The 23,183-nt window shown below is 37.2% G+C and overlaps 7 protein-coding genes and 1 non-coding gene across 8 annotated transcripts; 4 read left to right on the top strand and 4 right to left on the bottom strand.

The window, feature by feature from the left end:
* Window positions 1-9,541: 9,541 nt before the first annotated feature.
* LOC130746678 (uncharacterized) lies at window positions 9,542-9,970 on the top strand. The gene has a single exon (XM_057599377.1). It carries the CDS (start codon window positions 9,542-9,544, stop codon window positions 9,968-9,970), a length of 429 nt encoding a protein of 142 aa, XP_057455360.1.
* On the top strand, window positions 9,967-11,026 carry LOC130746686 (formin-like protein 3). The gene is made up of 3 exons (XM_057599384.1): window positions 9,967-10,287; window positions 10,368-10,439; window positions 10,514-11,026. The coding sequence occupies exons 1-3, from the start codon at window positions 9,967-9,969 to the stop codon at window positions 11,024-11,026; spliced, it is 906 nt and encodes a 301-aa protein (XP_057455367.1).
* A 543-nt stretch (window positions 11,027-11,569) lies between these two features.
* On the bottom strand, window positions 11,570-12,179 carry LOC130746694 (uncharacterized protein At4g04775-like). Its single transcript, XM_057599397.1, has 2 exons — window positions 11,991-12,179; window positions 11,570-11,908 (listed from the first exon to the last, which is right to left on the bottom strand). Exons 1-2 carry the CDS (start codon window positions 12,177-12,179, stop codon window positions 11,570-11,572), a joined length of 528 nt encoding a protein of 175 aa, XP_057455380.1.
* Window positions 12,180-12,664: 485 nt separating this feature from the next.
* Window positions 12,665-13,591, top strand: LOC130746710 (proline-rich receptor-like protein kinase PERK2). The gene has a single exon (XM_057599416.1). The coding sequence runs from the start codon at window positions 12,665-12,667 to the stop codon at window positions 13,589-13,591; it is 927 nt and encodes a 308-aa protein (XP_057455399.1).
* A 1,814-nt stretch (window positions 13,592-15,405) lies between these two features.
* LOC130712235 (uncharacterized) lies at window positions 15,406-18,878 on the bottom strand. Its single transcript, XM_057562071.1, has 7 exons — window positions 18,645-18,878; window positions 17,947-18,549; window positions 17,036-17,220; window positions 16,547-16,794; window positions 16,247-16,446; window positions 15,870-15,995; window positions 15,406-15,770 (listed from the first exon to the last, which is right to left on the bottom strand). The coding sequence occupies exons 1-7, from the start codon at window positions 18,798-18,800 to the stop codon at window positions 15,672-15,674; spliced, it is 1,617 nt and encodes a 538-aa protein (XP_057418054.1). The 5' UTR covers window positions 18,801-18,878; the 3' UTR covers window positions 15,406-15,671.
* Window positions 18,879-19,015: 137 nt separating this feature from the next.
* On the top strand, window positions 19,016-20,423 carry LOC130712241 (uncharacterized). Its single transcript, XM_057562076.1, has 3 exons — window positions 19,016-19,273; window positions 19,364-19,452; window positions 19,794-20,423. The coding sequence occupies exons 1-3, from the start codon at window positions 19,114-19,116 to the stop codon at window positions 19,920-19,922; spliced, it is 378 nt and encodes a 125-aa protein (XP_057418059.1). The 5' UTR covers window positions 19,016-19,113; the 3' UTR covers window positions 19,923-20,423.
* A 483-nt stretch (window positions 20,424-20,906) lies between these two features.
* LOC130746715 (two-component response regulator 24-like) lies at window positions 20,907-22,225 on the bottom strand. The gene is made up of 2 exons (XM_057599431.1): window positions 22,031-22,225; window positions 20,907-21,074 (listed from the first exon to the last, which is right to left on the bottom strand). Exons 1-2 carry the CDS (start codon window positions 22,223-22,225, stop codon window positions 20,907-20,909), a joined length of 363 nt encoding a protein of 120 aa, XP_057455414.1.
* A 465-nt stretch (window positions 22,226-22,690) lies between these two features.
* On the bottom strand, window positions 22,691-22,763 carry TRNAR-UCU (transfer RNA arginine (anticodon UCU)). Its single transcript has one exon. It is a non-coding gene; the product is annotated as a tRNA-Arg (tRNA).
* Window positions 22,764-23,183: the final 420 nt, after the last annotated feature.

Consider the following 23,183-nt stretch of genomic DNA (forward strand, 5'->3'; position numbering starts at 1 on the left):
CACAATGGATATGAGTTTATTTTTTCCCGATATGTCCAAGCTTGATCTAATTGGTTATGCAGATGCTCGATATTTGTCTGAAGATCTCAAACAGGTTACTTGTTTACATGTGGAGAAACAACCATTTCATGGAGATCTGTGAAACAAACTATGATAGTCACCTTAGCTAACCATGCAGGAATATTAGCATTACATGAGGCAAGACAAGAATACATTTGACTGAGATCCGTGATTCAATGCGTACTTGATGTTTGTGTTTTGTCCTCTGAAAGATGCCGTCAACAACTATATATGAAGATAATACTACATGCACTGCTTAATCAAAAAAAGGATACATTAAAGGAGATAGGACAAAGCACATATCACCGAAACTCTTCTTCACTCATGATCTACCAAAGAATTGTGACATAGACATCCAACAAATTCGTTCAAGTGATAATTTGACAGACTTATATACGAAGACTCTTCCAACAACAACATTTGAAAAGCTTGTGCGGAATATGAGAGTTCGTCGGCTCAAAGATCTCAATTAAAATGCATTGTACTCTTTTTTCCTTAACCATGTTTTTTTCCCATTGTGTTTTTCATGGTAGGGTTTTTAATGAGGCAATATACAAAGACGAACTATAGAATGATGTACTCTTTTTCCTTCACTAGGTTTTTATCCCACTGGGTTTTTACTAGTAAGGTTTTAATGAGACACATTCTTAAGGGATGATCATCCAAGAGGGAGTATTATGAATATTTGGTTGCCCATCAGAGTTAAGAGTCCATGAGCCAGACCCACATGTATACTTGTTCAACACTCCAAACCTAATATTATAAATACAAGGGAGGCTGAGACTATTTCTCTATCTCTCAGTATTCTCTTATCCTTTTCTCTTATTTGCTTACGCTTTATTCACAACATGAATCTATTTGATATCATTATTCATTAAAATTATAATAAAAGAAGCAATACCAAGTACTCTCTGCTTCAAAGGACATATTGTTTTAAGAGAACTACCTCTTAAAAAACTTATTTTAGGAATAAAAATTACAAATAAATGCTTTCAAGAAGATCTGTCTTCAATGACTTAATTTCCATGTCAATTCCCGTCCCTTTACGAATTGCAGGACATAGCTTTATTGGATCAAATTTTCCCTTCAGTGTTATAGTCGTAGACTCATCGTCTTCACCTTCGCAAATTTCAAATTTTCCTGAGACATGTTAAATAAATATATTGAGTTAGGATTTTTCAAATAAATAAATCTTAATCATGAAAAAAGGATAAATATATATATATATAAACGACTAATCATATTATTTACTTCCATCTACTCTACATTATTTATATCTTTTTAACTGAATGAGTTGCAAATTTATCTAATTTGTATACATTGTGAAAAGACTTAATTAAATTTTTCGTCCCTGAAGTATTGCGATTGCAATTGGATGACAATTTGATGATGGGACTTAATTTTCACAAACTAAAAATGTCAGATCGAAATCACCCGTTTTAAAGATCAGAGAGTCAAATCACACAATCGTAATACTTCATGGGACTAAAAATGCAATTAATTAACCTAGCTTGTTAAAACTAATTTAATCAAACTTTCTATTAAATTAAACACTATGAGGAATTATAATAACTCCAAAACATTTCCATATAATTTAATGATAATATGTTTGATTTAACTCCAAAACTCACTTTCAAAAAAAAAAACTTTAAAACTCAGTTAGCAACTTAGCATCCATTGGAATGATAAATTCTACGTGTCAAAGACAAAATATGAAATGAGAGAATTTTAATTGATTGAACTCAACACAAATATAAACCAAACAAAGGCTCATTTTCAATAATGAAAAAAAATTGTTTCACTTATATTTTGTGTTATTGTTGTGTACATAGGACTGTTTTTTTTTTTCTTTTTACATTGATAAATTACATCCTCAATGAATTGATCTTTGGACCTCCCCCTCTTAACCCATATATCTCCAGCTCTTACCACTTCCCATAGGATTGTTATAATTTTAGGCATATGGCCATTGTTTTTCTCATATCATTTTTTAATCGTACTTCATATATATATATATATATATATATATATATATATATATATATAGAGGATGTATCTTATGAGAAAGGTAATCTTATGTGAGAAAATGAGAATAAATCACGACCGTTAGATCTAACCATCAACGGTCAAGATTAAAACATTAAGTCATGTGACTTTTTTAAGTGATCATGTGACAATCACATGACCATTAAATTCTTTTAATCTTAACAGTTAATTGTTAGATCTAACAGTCGTGATTTATTCTCATTTTCTCACATAAGATTACCTTTCTCATAAGATACATCCCCTATATATATATATATATATATATATATATATATATCAATTTTCCGATTCTCCAAAAAATACTTCATATATAAAATATACCTGATAATAATGTTTCTTCTTGTTGGGCCAAGAAGGTTCTGACTCTACTGAGTGTATCTTCAAAATCATACACATTTTCCTTCAGCGACAACACTATCTTCAATGACTCGACAACCTATAGCAAATAAAAATTAACAAAATTTAAGATGCAACAGTTGGAGTTGAGGAGCTCAACAACACATACATGGAAACATAATTACGTTTGAAAGAAAAAATTACATCCTTAACAATATGGATTGAAATCTTTTATCATCATTTAGTCATATCTCCCTTATCTCATAAATTGAATTATTTCATATCATTTAAAAATTGCTTGTATAATGTTACAATTATCATATTCATGCATACTTGACACAAATTGATTAAAAGAAATGAACACTAAATGAGAACAAAATATATTTGTCCTTAATTAAAAACTAGCATACCTGCAGTTTCCCTTCTTGTGACGAAGAAGCATTCTTTATCTTTTTGGATAACCAATTCATTTTCTTGTATAAGATATGACTTGAGTTGAATACTTTTTGAATGTGTTGCCTGTACATCCAAAATATAGTTTTGCAATGGATATATAATGTGGAAACGCAAGGTATATATAATGGAAACACTAGATGAGACTCGGATTTTCAATTCTCATTAAAATGGAGGCATGATTATATTGATCAAAATTAAATAACATCACCATGTGTGATATCTAAAACTTATCTCTCTCACAGTCTCACACACACATATACATAAGTTTTTATTATTTAGTTTTCTTTATTACTAAGCATGTTTAATTAGACTTTAATATGGAGTTGAATACCCCAAAACTTCTAGGAGTGGGATGAAAGACCAAAGGTTGTGATTATTTGCAATTTTTAGAATCGCTTTCTGTTTTAAAAATGCTTAATATCACTTTTAGTCACTCATTTAATGCGATTGTGTGATTTGGGTTCATCATGTTAAAATGAGGGGTTTTCATCTCAAAAAAAATTATTTGTAAAAAATAGGTCATTCGATTACTCTGATGTTCAAATTTTGTTGAAATCGGCTTAACTTGATAATAATAATAATAATAATAATAATAATAATAATAATAATAATAATAATTTATTGCTCACTTAAATATTCATTTTTATTTTATTTTTAAAATAATTTCTGTTAGAGATAATTAGGCATAATATCCTACAACATTTTTTTTTATTCCTTAACATATTATGTAATATTCATTAGCATATTCTGTAATTTACTGTTATAAATAATACACTATCTATCTCACACAAGTTGTAGTGAGAGTTATCACATCTTACAAGTTATCAGGTTACGGTTCAAACCCTAGCTTCCAAACCTTGTGTCATCTTCTCCAATGTTGAGCGTCGCCATCGGTCTTTCCTCCCATGTCACGCTGCCCAACTGTGTGTCTTCTATTCCAGTTGCGCAGCCTCGCGCAGTCCGCCGTCGTCGATATTCACGTCATCGATCTGCGTTTGCTAATCGGCCGCACTTGATCCTCCGATCCTGACCCGATCATCCGATCGCGACCTGTCATCGATCTCGATCCACTATCGATCCTGATATGTCGTCGTTGATCCTGATCTATCGCCGCCTCTCCCGATGGCTGATGATGCTACTCCTCTGTCCCTACCCTTTGTTACCTTGCTCCACATGATCACGGTTCGGGTCAATTTTGATAATTTTATTCTCCGAGTAAACATGTTACATCTCTGCTTCAAAATCAAAACATGTTTCATATCGTTGGTGGTTATGTTGATTCGCCGCCGCAGTTTGTGTTGCAAACCTTTGCTACTGCTACCTCTCCAAGTTTACGTAATGGTGTTCCGGTTCCGAATCCTCATTTTGCTCAATGTTAGGCGCAAGATCGCAATGTCAGTAGTCTCCTTCTTTCCACCTTGACTATTTTAATCTTAGATCGAATTATCACGATTTAATGCTCTTATCTCTCACAATAAACATTGTTCTCACTTGATACGCTCCCTAGATATTTCAATATATATATAGTTGTATTTTTTTTTCATATGCAAGAGTTATGTCAAGGTATGAATTGTCTCATATTCTATTGCTGGAAAACGATTTCATGTCTTATGAAATTTTTTAATAAATATAAAATAACAGCAAGAATATATATATCATTTAAACATCTATTTGAGCCTACAAGTGGTTCACTTAAAAAAGTTGTGATAGAACTTATCTAAATTCACCAAATCAGTTTTATAATGAAGATTCTCTTAGAGAAATAGAAATACGGGCTCATTAAATTTAAATTACATAGTTGATCGATGACATCAAGTGTTATATTATCCATATGATTTAAGGGAAAAAATATTATTACAAGAGTTCGTGTGAGATGGATAAAGGAAAACACAATATAATCGAACAAGAATTCATGTATTCGGTGAAGTTCTTAAAATCTTGGTATTCAATAGGATATCTAAAATACTGTATGCATCTAAAAATAGGAATATTAATTATGTTACTCATGAACATTAATCCACTCATAGGAAGGCGCAATGGTAAAAGATTAATTATCAAACATATAGAAGAATGGATAATAATAGATGAAAAATACTTACAAGAAGCAATCACATCATACCAAAGCCCTTATCCCATGGATAGCTCTTACCACAAATTATGCAAGTGACATTTTATCTAAGAAGAAAATAATTCACAATAAAAATGTTACAACAAAAAAATATATTATTGTTGAGAATAATTCGCCAAAAGGATTGAAAATATTATTGAGTAAGATAAAATATATGCACAATATACTTTTTTTTGTCCTTGGCCACAAATTTATTATTTTGTTAAATATATTGTTAAATAATGAATTTTGTCAATATAATTACATTTAATATATTTATATACTCTTAATCTTCTTTCATTTAATAATTAGTTTACCTTTATACAAAACTATGTATGTTTTATAAATATATATAATTAGAAAAACTTAAAAATAAGCTCGTGCAACGCACGGGTTTAATTTCTAGTTAATTGTGTGTAACTTGCAAATAAGTACTTAATGTACATTATTTTTTAGACTTATTTTTCTGCTTATATTTTTTTTTTGTCTCCTCTTGCCTAAAGGGCAAGTAATTTCGAGGTTTAATAAAAAAGTTTAATAAATTTGATTTTTATTATTAATTTTTTTTTCTTAATTAGCCTCTGCTAGGGTTTGTGCGCCGCCATGCATCTCTTTCCGTGCGTCGTCGTTTGACTCGGTTTTTTAATCTTTTTTCGCCGACAATAGGACCGATTGGGACTTGGAGTTTGTGCGATCCATTGGGTGGGAATCAGATCTTCTACAAAGGCTACGTACGAGGGTCGGTGTAAGCATTTTCACCAGTTTCTTTTTTAGGGCAGCCTACTGCTTCCCTTCCTTTCCTTGTCACATGACCACCGACGAGGTTTTTACTTCCTGCAAGGCTTCGAGTTTCTATTATGGACGAGGATTTTGAGGTGATTATGGACGAGGTAATTTACTTCCTGCGAATTCCTTCATTCCCTTAGCTCACCAAGTGAACTACCCTTTCCCCCTATTTTCAATATTAAATAGTAAATACTAAATAACACCTGCGCTGTGTTGGGCGCATCACTCACATTTCGTGCCCATTTCCATTTCTCAAGGAGTATATATGTAAACTGCCATAAATTAATTACACTCATACAGTCATACTAAAGGCTACATAGAATCGGCATCCTATTTCTTTATCACTACTGCTATTCTTTTGTATTTATAATTGTACATATTCCATTAAACACATAATTTTTTTCTCTATCTCTTAGTTCCAAGGATCAATTTTTTTTCTCTATCTCTTCGTTCTTAGGATCAAGATCCTATCACACTCGTTACTTCTCTAACTTATTTCCATTTTTTACTCTTGGATGTTTACATTTACATTCATGTTCTAACAAACAATGTATTGCCATTGGTGAGGTTCATGGGCCTGTTTGTGGTAACATATACAGCCTTGAGCAGCCAGCCCAGTTTCTTCATGTTGAACCACAAGTTACCTCTTCTAACCAGCCAACCTGGCTTTGGTAGAGTTCTAATTCTATCTCCAGAAGCACCACAACACAAGAAGCAAAATGCGGTTAAGTCAAAATATTGGAAAAAAGTCAACAAAGAAACAAGTATTTAAATGGGTGAATAGTCACTTTGGTCCCTAAAGTTACACCAGTCGGGAAAATTCGTCCCTATTCTTCCTAAATGGCTCCCGTCGTCCCTGAAGTTTGAAAACGTCGGTCACGTTGGTTCTTACCTGAGCTCCCGTTAATAAACGTTAACAGAGATGATGAGTTGGCACGTTAAGTGCTCTGATGGCCATTCCACGTGGATCTGAGGTGTTTCCCTCCAAAATAAACATAATGGCAAATTAGTCCCTGGTAGGTGTCACATTGTGGTTGGACCTTAAGTTGGAAAAATAGTCCTTGCCACCTTCTTCATACCCAGTTAACGTAAGCCTCCTAAACCCAAACCTTTCATCTTCAACCCTCTGACAAGCAAGAAGAGACGAAGGCAGAGGAGAGTTGAAGAGCGTTGAAGTGCGTTGAAGGTTGAAGAGAGGCGAAGGCAGAGGACAGAGGAGCGTTGAAGGTGCTCGGTCACCGGCGTAGAAGAAGGATACAAGAGACGCTGCTCTTTTTGGGGTTTCAGTCTCACCGAGGCAAAGGTACAATCTTTCCCTATTTTTGTTCATGAAAAACCCTGAAATTGATCTCCAACATGCTTATAAGCTTAAGATAACCGTGATTTTGCTCTATAAATTACATGTTCATCGTTTAAATGTTTCAAGGTTTGTCATTGTGGGTTAATACAATCGGGGGATTGTAATCGCTGATGAGGGTTTAGGTTTCTAAATTTACATGTTTATCGTTTAACTGATTCAAGATTGTTTGTGTATGTTGCAAATGGTGACATTGTAATCGCTGATGAGGGTTTCTATTTTTGTGACACTGTCATTGATTGAACCTCTTTGTTTGTGTTGCATGTAGATGGACAGAAACCTCACTCTGATTTTGCATCATGGGGGGAAGCTTACAGTAAGCGATGATAGAGCATCATTTCATTATTATGGTGGAGAGATGTGTGTTTGGGACCAGATTGTGGGTGATACGCTGAACATATTTGGCATAGTCAATTTTGCAAAAGAACATGGTTATGAGAAGTTTGAGGAGATTTGGTGGAAGAAACCACTCAGTGGAGGAACATTTGAAATGAGGCAAGTATTGCGAGATGCAGATATAGTGGATATGTGCTTAGCTTCCAGCCTAAGCAATAATGAGATTGATATTTACTATGACCATCCAGTTGAAGAACCACTTACCATACCACCAATTCAAGAAAGTGAAATCCCAGAAGCTGAAATTCCAGAAGCAGAAATCCTAGAAGCTGAAGAACCAGAAGTTGAAGAACCAGAAGTTGAATTTCCAGAAGTTGAAGAACCAGAATTTGAATTTCCAGAAGTTGAAGAACCAGAAGTTCAAGAACCAGAAGTGGAACACAATACTGATGGTACTGATGGTGATAGTGAACAAACTGATGATGAGGTGAGGAAAGGCAAGAGAGTGAGAATGGAGAAGAATAGGAAGGGCAAGAGAAAGATGACTGAGGTTAACTTCGATGGAGACAGTGGAAATGAGTCAGATGGATCTGATTATGAGTATAAACCTAGCCAAGTTGAGTTGCAGGAGTGGTCTGTAAGTGAAGGGAGTGCAAATTATCATAGTGAGGACTTAAATAGCCCTGTAAGCTCTGATGGTGAAGAAAATTCTAGGAAGAGAGGACCTTTCCCCCAGTTTAATGAAGCTTCTACTTTTGGGAATGTTCACTTAGAACTGGGCATGGAGTTTTCTAACCTGGAGACTTTTAAAAATGCTGTGAAGGACTACACTATTGAGAAGGGTAGGGCTATCAGGTGGGAGAAGAATGACAAAATCAGAGTGGTGGGCAAATGCAGAGCACCAAAGTGCCCTTGGAAAATATTCTGTGGATGGAGCAAAGCACTGAGGAGTTACCAAATTAAGACCTTCCATGAAGAACATAGTTGTGGCAGGTCATTCAGGAATTGTCAAGCTAACACAAAATGGGCATCAAAGAAGCTTGAAGCAAAACTGAGGATTCAACCAAACTTGACACATTCTGAGGCTTTTGACTACATAAAAATGCAGTTTGGAGTACAATTGGATGATTCAAAGATCTTTAGATCAATGAAAAAAGCAAGGAAACTGGTGGAAGGGAATGAAGCAGAGCAATATGCATTGCTGTGGGACTATTGTGCTGAACTTATTAAGTGCAACCCAGGTTCCACAGTTACAATGAACACAACCCCAATCACAGATTCAGCACCACAGTTTCACAGGATTTATGTATGCTTTGATGGTTGCAAAAAGGGATTCAAAGCTGGTTGTAGACCTTTGATTGGTCTTGATGGATGCTTTCTGAAAGGATACTATGGAGGTCAGCTTTTGAGTGCTGTGGGCCAAGATGCTAACAACCACCTATATGTCATTGCTTATGCTGTTGTTGATGTGGAGAATAAAGACAATTGGCTTTGGTTTCTTGAGCTGCTCCAGAAGGACTTGGGAGACCACAATGAGCATAACTGGACTTTCATATCAGACATGCAGAAGGTAATGTGTTTACTTGTTTGCATTGTTTAGTTTTATTTAGTTGTGTAATGGTATTTGATAATGCAATGCATTGTTTAGAGTTGATGGACTGAATTGCCTGTTGTAAGAAACATTGAGGACTGACTTGACCTTAAATGTTTTCGTGTAGGGTCTTATTCCTGCATTACAAGCTGTTATGCCAGGGGTGTCACACAGGTACTGTGTGATGCATTTGTGGAGGAATTTTGCCAAACAATGGAAGGATAAGGAGTTGAAAGGAGCTGTTTGGGAATGTGCAAGGACAACAACTGTGGTGGAGTTCAACACAAAGATGAATAGGCTGAGAGCAAAGAATGCTCAAGCATGGGCATAATTGAATAAATGGCCAAAGACAGCTTGGACAAAATCTCATTTCAGTGAAACTGCTAAGACTGACAACATTTGCAACAATGCTTGTGAATCTTTCAATGCAAAGATCCTGAAATATAGGGGGAAGCCAATAATTACTATGCTAAAGGAGATCAGATGCTATGTGATGAGAACCATAGAAAATAACAAGATGAAGTTGATGGGCTATCAGGGCTTTCTACCACCAGTGCAGAAAAGTAGATTGGAGAAAGAGAAAGAGGCAGCCCAAAAATGGACTGCTACATGGTCAGGTCAAGAGTCCAGGTTTGAGGTGACCTGTTGGGGCCAAAGAGTGGTTGTTGATTTAGCAGCTGGAACTTGCACATGCAGGTGGTGGCAGCTGAATGGCATGCCTTGCTTCCATGCATGTGCTGCAATTAGATGGAAGCACGAAAGGCCTGGGAATTATGTTCATGCATGGTTGACAATGGGTGCATATAGGAGCACATATGAGTTTGCTATTCAGCCCACAAGAAGCCAACAGTATTGGGAGCCACTCCTTATGAGAAGCCTATTCCACCAAACATGAAGAAGAAAGCAGGGAGACCTAAAAAGAACCGGAGGAGAGATGGCACTGAGGAACAAGTTGCTGGAAGGGCTAGGAGAGATGCCACTGAGTCACAACTTGCTGGAAGGGTGAGGAGATCATATCCTGTGATGACTTGCTCAAGGTGTGGATTTGAGGGTCACAACACAAGAAGTTGTCACCAACAAGGATGTCGAATAAGACCCAAGAATTGGGTACCACCACCACCAGAGGATGAAACTGAAAATGCTGAACAAGTTGAGATTAATGTCTCTCAAACTGCACCAACAGAAGATATCCCACAATCCCAACCTACACAGGTAATTTTATCACCCAATCTCATATGTGCATTTTCATTTGTTAATTCCAACTCTATTGGACCTAATAGACCTAATTGCAGGGCCCTACTGGAAGCCAAACTCCACTAGCTCCTGCTGCTGCTGCTTCATACCCCACAATCACAACTCCACAGGTAATTCTATCACACAATCATAAATTGTCATTTGTTAATACACTCTCTATTGGACCTAATAGACTTAATTGCAGGGCCCTCCACCACTGCAACCAAGGGTTGCTTATAGAGCTCCAATTGCTGCTGCTGCTCCAAGGCAACCTCCACCACTGCAACCAAGGGTTGCTTATAGAGCTCCAATTGCTGCTGTTGCTGCTCCAAGGCAACCTCCACCACTGCAACCAAGGGCTGCTGCTGCTCCAAGGCAACCTCCACCACTAGCCCCTGCTGCTGCTGCTTCTTCTTCAACACAAGCTCCACCTCTGCAACCAAGGGTTGTCTACAGCCTCACACCTTCTGTTGCTACTGCTATAATGAATCAAAGAGGGGCTCCACATGCTACTGCTGCTTATAGAGCCCCCCCTGTGAGAGGAAAAGTTTTCAGGCCTCCCCGTCAAAGGGTTGAACCTGCCACCACTACACATCCCCCACAATCCCAAGGGAGAAGATCCCCACCACCAGGTCCTGCTACACATGAACTTCCTGGAGGACCTATGGTATTCATGCCAACACCTTCAATCCAGCCAAGGCCTCCACAGAATCCATGAGGTTGCTGTCTACATTTTGGTGTCCCTAAACTAACCTAAGAATAATGTTGATGGGACTGTAATTTTTTGGAAGGAATATTAGGCCAAATATATTATGGACCACTTGTGCACTTTTGTGCTTTTTTATGCTATATTAGGGTATTTTAATTAATGACTTGTGTATGGATCAAATCTGTGCTCCTTTGATGCCAGATTGTGGTTTTGTTATGCACTTTTGAAATTATTATGGATACATTATGCTATTGTGCTCACTTTATGGACACATTATGCACTTTATGTATGGACCACTTTATGTATGGACCACTTTTAGGCTCTTTTAATGCCTTATTGTGCTATTGTGATCACTTATCTTTATTATCTATGAAAAGCATGGTTATTTTTATTAGTCCTGTAACTAAACAAGGTTGTCACAATGGTATGAAATCTAATGAAAAGCATGGAAATTTCATTCATGAAATCTTCATAAGATTACATTCTTCAGTACACTACACCAAACATAAAACATGAAACATACCCTCCCCCTCCTCACTCATACTATATGTCCTACTTCACAATGACAACAATGATCAACACAATCAACAGAAGTATGACAACCAAAGCCATTCCTATGCCATAATATTTCTGAAGCTTGACATGTTCACTCAGAATTTCATTTGTCTTCAACATAACTTCCCTCACCAGCCTCAATTCTTCAATCACCTCTTCACTTGTCTTCAACATAACTTCCCTGACCTGCACTAACTCTTGCCTCATACCAGAATCCTCATGCACCTGTAGTTCATCTTCCTTTTTGTTGCCAAGTACATTGACCCTTCCATCTTGTGCTATTTCCTCTTCCACTTCATCAACCCACCGAAAGAAATTGCAATTGAATTCATGGTACTGCAAATGAACAAGTCAACAAATATTACATTCACAACAGACAGAGCTCATGATTACGAATTCGTGGTAGTGAAGTAGTTACCCTAGGTAGATAACAAGCATAAAAAGGTCTTTTTGGGTTCGCATCAGTTCTAGAAACCCTCAACGCAGCCCTTTCACCGCATTTACAGTAGAGGACTCCATCAACAATGGAGTGCGAGGTACCATTTGAATCCTTGCTCCCCTTCGTGCTCCCCTTCGTTTCTACAGTACATTTGGACTTTTGAGACATTGTTTGCAAGTTGCGAGTTGAATGAGAGAAGAAATTTGAGGATTGGAAGAACCAAAGAGGTGGGATTGAAGGTTTTCGAATTTGGGGATTTTGGGTCTGTTCTAGGGTTCTAATTCTTGTTTTTCTTTTATAAGGAAGAAAGGGACTAAATTGATGTTTCAATGTTCCCCCCAACGGTCAGATCCACGTGGAATGGCCATCAGAGCACTTAACGTGCCAACTCATCATCTCTGTTAACGTTTATTAACGGGAGCTCAGGTAAGGACCAACGTGACCGACGTTTTCAAACTTCAGGGACGACGGGAGCCATTTAGGAAGAATAGGGACGAATTTGCCCGACTGGTGTAACTTTAGGGACCAAAGTGACTATTCACCCATATTTAAATAGATTCCATTGGAGCCAAATAATTCAGTTATGAGTTAGTTATTCTGTTAACTCCAACTCCTTCAATCTTGAGTCTTGACTGCAATCACTCACTTTCCACATGTCGCTGCCACCCCAAGAGCCACCGCGAGGGCCACCGCCTCTCAATGTCAGCCATCAATCCCACAAGGTCAAGAAGCAGCAGCCGCGGCGCCCGTCCGCCGTCGCCTCCCAATCCCACCACCCCCCTGCTCCTCCGCCGTTGGAAGATTATCTGGCTTCGTTGGAACAGCAACTGATGTCGGACGATGGCCTGGAGGAACTGCCTCCACTTCCCGATAACTTGTTGCCGCTACAGAACCCATTAATACCGCCACCGCCGCCTATGAATGAAATTCCGATAGCACCGTTGCAGAGGCCCGCACAGCCAGATGCCTGGATAGATCCTTTCTTGGAACAAATTCGGTTTCGGATGTTGAAAGAACGAGAGCAGCGAATGCAGCAGCAGAACCCAATACCGCCGTATCAGCCGGTTAATTTCCCCCCTGCTCCCACCGCGACTCACTTCTTGCCAAGAACGCCGGATTCCTTTCCCGCCGGAGCAAGTAGCTTATACCCGAATCCTCCTCCTCCTCCTCCTCCGCCAGTTTATTATCCACCCCCTCCCGCCGCCGCCGCGAGTAGCTACTTGCCGAATCCTCCTCCGAGATTTCATCCCGTCACAGCAAGTCACTCCTTACCGGGTCCTCCGGACAATCTTCGCCCCGCAGCGAGCGGCTCCTTGCCGTACATTCCTCCCCCTGCCGTTGCCGGAGGAAGCAGCATCTTGCAGACGATGCCGGTGAATTCTCCCGCTGCAGGGAGCAGCTTCTGGCCGAGTGCGTCATCGGAATATTCTCCCTCCGCTTCTTCCTCTGCAGCGAGCTTGCCGCCGGAATCTTCTCCCGACGGTAGCTGTTCGCCGCTCACTGTAGCGGAGGTGGAATCTTATTACGACGGAGTAGATTCTACGCCGCCGTCGTCGCCGCCGCCGGACACCTCCGCCTAAGTTGTTCTCTTGTCATATTCATTTTCTCGTCTCTGATTTGGTCATGATTCTGGAGGTAGAATTTTAACATTCAATGGCTTTTTAGTGTCACAGATTTTGAACTTTTTGGTGTACATTTTCACAGTTAGGCTAATTCAATTACTATGTTGTTCATTTTCATTCATTGTATAGTGTTGTATACTTGCTCAAAGATGAAACTTCTGTAACAATTTTCTGTAATGTTTCAGCATATCTCTCTCATGTTTGATTGTCAATGGAGAATTGGAAATATCATATGATGTGTCTGTTTGCAAACTTAGTTTAAATTATCTTGGTTATGTAAATGTTAATATTGGTAGGAAGAGTTTTATTTTGGTTACAAGATAACAGAGTTTGTAAACTATATTTGATCAAAAGTGGAATGAATGACTCAAGTCTTGGCTCCTCTTTAGAATGCTAGTTGGGCAGAATGAAGTTTTGAGAGGCACAATGGACTACCCAATAAAGGGAAAAAACTCTATGTGGTAAAAGCAATCCAAGACTTTGAGGAGCCATGAACTATGTATTTAGGAATTTTAACTTCAATTGGTCTTAATTAATTGTATTCATTCACATATAAAATTTCTTCCTTTAAACTATGGATTTAGTTTTAAAGTTTTTGTGGAAGTATATTTCAATTCTTTTAAAACCTTTCTGATGTACAAGATGTTACTCCTAAAACATTTTTTAAATGTTGAATTTATTTACTGTAAGCATATGATACAGGGTAACATATCATTTTGTGGAAGTGATCTATGGTTGATTAGTAGTTAAATGGATGCCTCAAGTCTTTGCTCCTCTGTACAATGCTAATGGGCCAAAATTTAAAGTTTTGTGTGGCATAATGGACTACCCAAGAACAAAAAAAGGAAGAAAAGCAACACTGTGGTACTAAATAGTAGTAGTAGTTATCAAACTTAGGAGTTCTGATTTTAATTGATCTTGATTAATTATATTATTTCATATTTAGAATATCTTCCTTTCAGGCTACATGATCTATTAGTGTAGTTCCAGAGTTTTGCAGAAGTATGCTTCAATTCTAATAAAACCTTTATGATGTACAAGATGTTGTAGTTTTCTATCATAAAACAAAAACAAAATATTGATTTTGGTAACAGCAAGCATATGATACTGGGTACCATACCACAGTCCACAGCAACATATTGGACCACAAATCATGAACCATCAATGTGAACTTTAATATAGCGTGTGCTTCATGTGATCCTTGGTATAGATTCTAGAATATGTGTTGAAATTGATCTTAAGAAGGTCCTTGTTTCTAGGATTTCTATTAACAATCGGAAGTTCCCGGTGGAGTATGAAGGCTTACACCTAGTTTGCTTCCATTATAGTCGATTTGATCATAAATTGGAAGCTTGCAATTTGCTTAAAGAAGGGGTCCAAGAGGTGCAGGGTGCTTCTGGGAGGAAGGACAAGAAGGGGTTTGGTTTTACTAACCCAACAATACCAACTCCTCTTACTTTCAACAGTAACTAACTTATTACGGGATCCTGACTGTCTTGGTATTTGTTTCAAGACCACTTTGCTTTCATATTTCACACATTTTTTATTCACTCAATTTGGAAATCTAAGTATTTCTGAAGTATTTGAACCATGTTGAAGTGGAACGCCTTTCTTTTGATGAATTTTCTATGAAGAAAATTGATTGGAACTTGACAGCATTCCTGGATTTCAAGTGTTTGTGATCTTTCCCTAACAGGTCTTCTTCAAAACTATCAAAATCTTCCTTAATGTCTTGTAAGTGAGAACACAAAACTGATAAAAATCTTTTGAAATTCTAAAAGCAAACGATGGTATATTTTAAGGAATGAAAAACATATACAGAAGTCCCACATCGTGTTTGTGAAGAAAATTATTACAACCAAGTGAACCAACTATATTTTCTTAAAATACAATTTATACAAACTTTCTCTATTCCTGTACAGAGATTCACAAGCCTGAAAAAAAACGATAAATCAGGTAAAATATGAAATTTATTCCATGCTCATGTCTGTTAAATATAGCACCAGCCACCAGACAATGCAGAACTACATGGTCCAACTCATCGTTCTTCCCTTCTAGCAGCATTTGGATCGGACACCATGTCCATCATCATTTTCTCAGGTGAATCCTCCCAATTTGCAAACGTCTTCAAATCAATCTGCAAGATAGCATGATAACAGGGATTACTTAAACATGTTCTTTGATGTATCAAAACTTAACTAATATAAGCAACAACTAATTGGATAATGTAGGATACTTTTCGTCTTTGCTCTGTGAAAAGTTCTTCTCTCCTCTTATATGAGTTTTGCACATCCTTTGCCGCATTCCCACCAAGTCCCCAAACTTCAACTTCTGAAATCAGAGCTTCAACAGGTAGGAAACCCTGAAAAGTCATCGAGACAAGTAAGATTCATTATTTGTCAATTGTCACAAATCACAATACCTCAAGCAATCCCAGTATGCTCTCTGTGATATGATGAACGGAAAAATTACTACATGGAAAAGTTCATTGGAACATTATACTTTATAATAATTTAAAATACGGAATCAGCAACTTTTGATGCATGCATTAATTAGGATATGATTACAAGTTCTATGTTCAAACTGCAAGTATCTTCAGCATCGGAATTATACCTGATCTGGAATGAGGGAACCACTCTGGTAAGTTTTGTCAACAGCATGATGGCGAACAGTCAGTTTAGAAAAATCGTCATCCATAAATATTCTTTCATTTCCCGGAGTTCCCCCAAATGCAACTCCCGCTGGCTTTGGATGTGGTTGGTACCCCTTGCCAGTAGGATGCAAGTGGCTATAAACAAAATTCTTTTCCTTACCTGTCAATAGTAACAGACTAATTGGTTTCAGGGTTTCATAAAAACTGATCACAAGAAAAAGAGAAAGGAAAACAGGAACACTGTCACCTCTACTACCTACCAGAAGGTGGAAATGCATGAAACACAGGGCTTATAGAGTATAAACATCCAGAGTTTCCATAGAAGATATCTTTATTTTCAAGACCTTGATCTGTTAGGGCACCTAAAACCCATTTCCTATTGGTAGAACTACTCTCATGACTCTCATCAGCATCTCCTGAACTTGCAGTAACCAAAATTAGCAATGGACCTTTGTAACCTTCAACATTAGACCAAAATCTGTTGAGGCCTCTTCCATGAGCGGATGCCCTATAACACAGTAGACATTTCATGTCAACATGCATCTTTGTTTACCCCCTGGTAAATCTCATAGGCAAAATTACAGATGCAGAGCAAGCAACAAACCAACTTGAACAAACAGAAAAAAGCATCATAACAGGTTACCAAATACATCTGTTTTCATTTTTTTCTTTTTAAAAAGGATTAGTGTCCCAGATATTTAAACAAAATTAGCATAATGAATCTATGACTGAGGGTCAGAGATGCACACCGATATAGAAGGTTATCATCTATTCCATCTCCACCACTAATAAATGCTCTAGAAATCTCTTCATTAACTGTAGTTCTCTGTGTGATAGAAATTGCCCAAGCCCTTCCTTGAGTTAAAATATAATCATGTGTAGCTGTTGACGAAATATCTCCAACAGCGGAAGAACTAGATAACCCCAATTCATCCTACAGTCAAGAAATTATTTTATCTTAATAAAAACATATGAAACATACTTTCTCTCTACAATAATACTTTCTGATAGATTTGAAATGACAATTTTTTCCGTAGTCATCAATTACAGTAAAGCTAAAATCATTGGATTTCCAGAAAAGCTAAACAAGGAGATAGCCAAATTGAGGATTCCTTTTTTTTTCTATAATAGTAAGCATAAATTTTAAGGTTGAAACATGAAAGGACATCAAAACAATTATCATTTCCAATTAGCAGCAATCTCAAAGGAATCCTACAAGAGGCCTAACCATGTCACGTCACCAACACCCAAAGGGGATACTAAAACAAAGATCATTGATCTATTCAAGAATGCCATGCTGATTGACTTAAGGGCATATATAGCATACAAATTTCTTTGATGCTGTTTGACAACAAAGTTTTATTAAAATGATGCAACCTGCAAATCTCGCTCATGGGGAGAAAAAAACCTAAATATAGTTTGCAGGCTTCATATTATAAGTTCGAAAAAACACATCTCAAATTGGTTACAGATCACAATAATGAGCATAATTTTGAACTACATTTCATCTTAGGTTTTAATTTAGAAATAATGGTAGATACTAATCATGCTATACACAACTAGCTAGAGTAAAGAAAATAAATAAAAACTAGGCAAAAGTTATCATTGAAAAGAGAATATGATGATCACTGATTTCACTGAATATAAAAACACAGATTACCCCAGTAGTTACTGCAGATAGCAGTCTTGCAAGAAAATACTGCCTTAAGCAATCCGGTAAGCACGGCACTGTACTCATAACCCAGGTAACAAACTTCCCAGCAGGAAGTTGAACCTCCAAGCTCAAGATATCACAATCCCACACATTCAACCCACCCTCAACTTGACCACACGACACGATCGCCGACAGCACCAAATGATTCAAATCAGGAAGACTCACATCTCCTTTCCCCTTCAAACCTCTACAACCCCACGACATAACCCAACACATGGACAGAAGCAAAAACACCTCACGAGGAAGAAGGTACCCGTTGATCTTACAATCAGAATCTCCAGACTCAAACTCCAAATGCAGAGGCTGATTGGCCTTTCCTGCCAAAGCAAGGAACAATCTCAGAACCATGTTCAGCGAAACCGATGCAGACACCCTCGCACAGCAATTGTTGTAGCCTTTCACGAATTCAATCCAGCTTATTCCCTCTTTATCAGGAACGAAAAATTGATCAACCAGAGATGAACCTAACTGATCCAACAACACTGGAAACGAATCTGGTGCATTCTCTGTATTGTAACTTCCACCTTCGCGATTCAAACCGAAGCATTGCTGAAACCAATTTCGAAATTCAGATAATGATAATGATGAGAGTAATCGAGAACCAGAAACTTGTTGAGGTTGATGAGAATGAGTAGTAGTAGTACCTGGAGATTTTGTAAGGGAACAGTGTTGGATTCGGGATTGGCGAGTTTCGAGAAGGCTTTCTGAAGCATGGGGAGAGCACCGGTGGAGGCTGCGATGGATTCCGCCTCCCTCTGCTCCGGCGAAAGCTTCGGCTCCGCCGAGTTGGACGCTCCCATCGGTGGCGTTGCGTCGCGGAACGGAACTCCAATCTTCTGGTAGTTTCTTTGTCGACAACGAAAATGGAAATTTTCATATCTGAATCTCTTTATTTAAATAGAATGTCTACAACCGTTGGATTAAATTGAAGGTTGAGATTGGGTGTAGAGAATCTAATCCTGTGTGACGATGGACACTGTATCTTAAACTCAGTGCTCTGATAATGGCTTTTCGAGTACGCAAGGGACAGAGTGAACCGACGGCGTTTCGAGAACGCAAGGGACAAGGGGATCAGTGGCGGTTCTCCGGCAACGGTTATCGGGAAGTTGAAATATGGCGCCGGCGAAGAGGGGAAAAGCGAAGGCGGAGCAGAAGGCAGCATCGCCGCCGGAGAAGCCTGATAATTTTCCGGGTTGTATTCGGTGCGTGCCTCCTTCCTCCGTCGCGATAACCATTCATGCTAAACCTGGTTCCAAATCTGCATCCATAACAGGTTTTTCTCTTTCAATTATCTCTGGTGTTTATTTGATTTTAGGTTTTGAAATTATTGTTGTGATGGTGATTTGGTTTTTGGGATGAGTAGATGTCAGTGATGAAGCAGTGGGCGTGCAAATTGATGCTCCGGCGAGGGATGGCGAAGCAAATGCTGCTCTTCTCGATTACATCAGTTCTGTAAGTTCATCTTCTTTTGTCAAGAAAATACTAAACATTGTAGACAAATTGGTTCTATTCATGTTGAAATTGGCATTGTTAATAAGAACCAGTGTGTGTTTGCTTATTAACTTTGATGGCGGTTCATAAAAAGAGTTTCATTCACTTTTAAACTTCACGCAAGCAAGTGCTCGTGTGTGTCTGTTTGCACTGGTGTCAACTGATATCCGAACAAGTCTTAGAGTGTATTTGTATTAACTTTATTTCCAACTTGAATGTGTTTTTTACTGAAGCAACAAATTTGCTCCATTAACAAAATGTGCATGAGAAAGTAGTATGAAATATTCTTGTGGTGATACCAGGTTTTAGGGGTAAAAAGAAGACAAGTCTCTCTAGGTACAGGTTCTAAGTCAAGAGATAAGACAGTCATTGTGGAAGATGTAACTCAGCAATATGTGTTTTCTGCATTGGATAAAGTCTCAAAGCAGTAGTGATGAGCACAAATATTGAAAGAAAGAAAACAAGTTTTTCATTGAAGAGGAGAATTCATCTTGCTGCTTGTTACTTGCTACTACCATTTACCAAAATTAAGTGAAGCCAGAACAGGTGTGATTACCTGTTTTCCTGTAACAATACTAACTAGGCCACGGAGTCTGGATGCTATAAAACCACTATTTGTTTCCGATTTTGGCTTGCTTGATTTTGTTGCAGCTTAGATTTTGATCATTTCATGTAGATTATGCTGGTTGTATTGATCAATGTTGGCCACTTCACCTCCTATTTGTTGAGTGTCACACATAACTTATAATCTCTCTTAACCTTTTGTATCTGTACATTAGAAGAGTAAGAATTATACTTGGATTCATTTCTGTGATTGAAATTAGCTACTCTGCAACTATGTACTGCAAAAACTTGCCTTTCCCCAAGCAATTACTCCTATAACATTGAGAAGGGGGAGATTTAACAAGGCTACTTTCATATCATTTTCGCAATATCATTTTTTGTCGAATTGCCTTTGTAGCTCAGTAGCTGTATTGAGTTGGACCTATAAAAATATGAGACCACTTGAACTTACTATGTATACACACTTCCACATCAATGATTTCTGCACAGTTTGTATAAAACACGTATTATTGTCATTAGCTGTCTATTTGAGGTGTGAGGTGTGTCATTAGCTGCCTGGAGCTGGAAGAAAGAGTAGTTCTGTTAATTGTTGTTATAAACTGGTAATGTAGGTAAAATTGAGCTTAAATGATGTATTTGAATGACCTTTCTCTTACATGGATTTTGGATACATCTACGCTCACATTTTGGGTGCAGTGTGCAAATTATTGAGTTTAAACTTTAATGATAAATGATGTATTTGAATGGCCAAAACTATTGAGTGCAAATCTTGCATTGTTGACTTTTTATCCTTAACCTTGAACCCTAAGCACTCAAACTTTATTCAAATCCTTCTACTTCTCATCTTCTCTTCACCTCATCACATCAACTATTGCACTGAGCTTTTCAATTGACAAAGGTTTCACTTCATAGTGATTCGCCCCTGCATCCATGAATTCCTTAATTTCCTTCTGCCCAGAGCGTGATGACAAACCAAGAATCAAGCTTCCAACTCCCATTGAACGAAGCTGCTTGGTTGCCTGCATTTAAATACATGAATCTCATTATTCATACTTCATAGTGTTATCCTAAACTGGATCAAAATCTTCTTGATCTAGATGGTGCCTCAATTTGTTGTCCCGATAATAAAACTTCATCATGTCAATAAGAAAAAAAATGAGTGGGATTGTAAGTTTACTTGATAACTTTTGATTAACACGTCAAACTTTAATTAATGGGACAATAGGGGTGTAATCGAACCGGATTAGTTCAGATTTATGGTGCTTAAATGTTCGAACTAATCAAATAAGTTCGCTTTGAGTTAGTTCGGATTTCCTGATTTTTTATTATGAACTCGAAATCAACCTGATTTCAATTGGGTTAGTTTAGTTTGGGTGGTCGGGTTCAAAATAAAATAACACTATTTTAGAATTTGCACGAAATTTATTTATTAAAACATGAAAAATTATACAAAATATAGAAACTTCATATAATCTAACATCTCCAAAAAGGCCAAAACTTTTCATATAATCCCGCATAAACAATCTAAAACTAATATCTCTAAAAAAGCATAATCAGGCATGAGAATGTTAATTCCATAGGTAACTTAGGTCTTAATAAGTAAAAGTAAATGTGTTACGGTGTAATAGTAAAACCTAACACATTTTATGGGCTCGAGCTCTTGGATAAAATGGTAAAAAGTGTTCCCAATAGAATTGAGTTGGTTCGGATTCATCAGATATTCAATCCTCAAACTCAATACTCAAACGAATGGTAACCGAATGCAGATTTGTAGGGTATGACCCAACCCAGTCCACCAAAATATATTTGACTCAATTTTAATTAGTTGGGTTCGCGGATCATACCGTACCTACTTACTCCTCCAACCCATAGTATAAAGATACACTTTCTTTAGGGACATCAGATTTCAATGCAAAACATATAGATAGGTAAACCTAATAATAATTTCATAACCTATTATCATACAATTATGTACCTCAACTCCATTCATAATAGGCATATCCCTATCCATTATAATTAAGTCAAAATGTTGACCATTGCAATGAAGTTCTACAGCTTCACTCCCATTTGTCACAGCTTGACTTTTCACTCCAATTTTCTTCAATTGTGCTTGAGTAATCTTACGGTTAGTCATGGTATCATCCACGACAAGTGCACTTATTTCTTTCATCTCGATAAGGTTATTTCTTGTATATAACAAGCTTTTTTTTGGAAAGTTTTGTAGATAATAAGTTATAAGATAGTTATATTAGGATGAATATGAAGCAATTATAAGGGGTGAGTTATATAAGGTTTTTTCTTGTCTAAGAAATAAGAATTTATCAATAGAAAATGCATTTTTGCATGATAATATCATGAACTAATTACATGACTTGCATGTGTTCCTACTTTAATTGTTTTTTGATCATGTCTTACATGGATGTTAATACTTAATACCCATGATAAAAATTTATTGATTTTGTATGATTTTTTTGTCACATTTTAAGTGAACCCAAAAATAAAGTTATGCGTGTATAGTGAATACCGGCGAGACTTTTGATGATGTTTGGGTCTGAGCTAACCATGTATGAATAAGTGGGCTATTTATCTTTTAGTTTTATTTTATACAAAAAATGTTAAATTGCATATAAAAAAACACGCCCAGTGGGACTCGAACCCACAATCGCTTGATTAGAAGTCAAGCGCCTTATCCATTAGGCCATGGGCGCTGATGTTCTAGTATGCCTAAAAACGATATTTATATCAAGATTTGGAGATCACGTGGGTAGACCACTCCCTAAAACATTTTCTCCATACGCACCGTCCAAGAATCGAACTCTTGACTAAATGCTTAAGGAGTTCAACTAAACATCTAAGTATTATCAGTAAAAAAAAGTTATTTAACTATCTTATTTATATAATCTATATTTTAAATAGTATCCCTTTTGTGCTATTAGCCAGTAAACTTCAAAACAAAAGATGGGTCCCTATTTTTATTTATTTTTTGTTTTTAGTTGCCTCTGTCTATTTTGTCAATTAGCTCAGTTCTCAAATTTAACATCTAAAGATATACAAATGACTGAAATGAGTGATTGGTTCAAATGATACGTGTTTGATTATTATGAAACAATCAATATTTTGTGTATGGA

The sequence above is a fragment of the Lotus japonicus genome, chromosome 1 (genome assembly GCF_012489685.1).
Source record: "Lotus japonicus ecotype B-129 chromosome 1, LjGifu_v1.2".
NCBI classification, from domain to species: Eukaryota; Viridiplantae; Streptophyta; class Magnoliopsida; order Fabales; family Fabaceae; genus Lotus; species Lotus japonicus.

Excerpts from the sequence above, each read along its gene's own strand:
- LOC130746686 (XM_057599384.1), top strand. The coding sequence starts at position 9,967 with ATGAAGAAGAAAGCAGGGAGACCTAAAAAGAACCGGAGGAGAGATGGC. Across the intron at positions 10,288-10,367 it reads CACAATCCCAACCTACACAG|GGCCCTACTGGAAGCCAAAC; the intron begins GTAATTTTATCA and ends ACCTAATTGCAG. Across the intron at positions 10,440-10,513 it reads CCACAATCACAACTCCACAG|GGCCCTCCACCACTGCAACC; the intron begins GTAATTCTATCA and ends ACTTAATTGCAG.
- LOC130746710 (XM_057599416.1), top strand. The coding sequence starts at position 12,665 with ATGTCGCTGCCACCCCAAGAGCCACCGCGAGGGCCACCGCCTCTCAAT.
- LOC130712241 (XM_057562076.1), top strand. The coding sequence starts at position 19,114 with ATGGCGCCGGCGAAGAGGGGAAAAGCGAAGGCGGAGCAGAAGGCAGCA. Across the intron at positions 19,274-19,363 it reads CAAATCTGCATCCATAACAG|ATGTCAGTGATGAAGCAGTG; the intron begins GTTTTTCTCTTT and ends TGGGATGAGTAG. Across the intron at positions 19,453-19,793 it reads TTCTCGATTACATCAGTTCT|GTTTTAGGGGTAAAAAGAAG; the intron begins GTAAGTTCATCT and ends TGGTGATACCAG.
- LOC130746678 (XM_057599377.1), top strand. The coding sequence starts at position 9,542 with ATGCTAAAGGAGATCAGATGCTATGTGATGAGAACCATAGAAAATAAC.
- LOC130746715 (XM_057599431.1), bottom strand. The coding sequence starts at position 22,225 with ATGAAAGAAATAAGTGCACTTGTCGTGGATGATACCATGACTAACCGT. Across the intron at positions 21,075-22,030 it reads CTATTATGAATGGAGTTGAG|GCAACCAAGCAGCTTCGTTC; the intron begins GTACATAATTGT and ends ATTTAAATGCAG.
- LOC130712235 (XM_057562071.1), bottom strand. The coding sequence starts at position 18,800 with ATGGGAGCGTCCAACTCGGCGGAGCCGAAGCTTTCGCCGGAGCAGAGG. Across the intron at positions 16,795-17,035 it reads GATGATAACCTTCTATATCG|GGCATCCGCTCATGGAAGAG; the intron begins GTGTGCATCTCT and ends ACTGTGTTATAG. Across the intron at positions 15,771-15,869 it reads TCACAGAGCAAAGACGAAAA|ATTGATTTGAAGACGTTTGC; the intron begins GTATCCTACATT and ends GCTATCTTGCAG.
- LOC130746694 (XM_057599397.1), bottom strand. The coding sequence starts at position 12,179 with ATGTCTCAAAAGTCCAAATGTACTGTAGAAACGAAGGGGAGCACGAAG. Across the intron at positions 11,909-11,990 it reads ATGCTTGTTATCTACCTAGG|TACCATGAATTCAATTGCAA; the intron begins GTAACTACTTCA and ends GTTCATTTGCAG.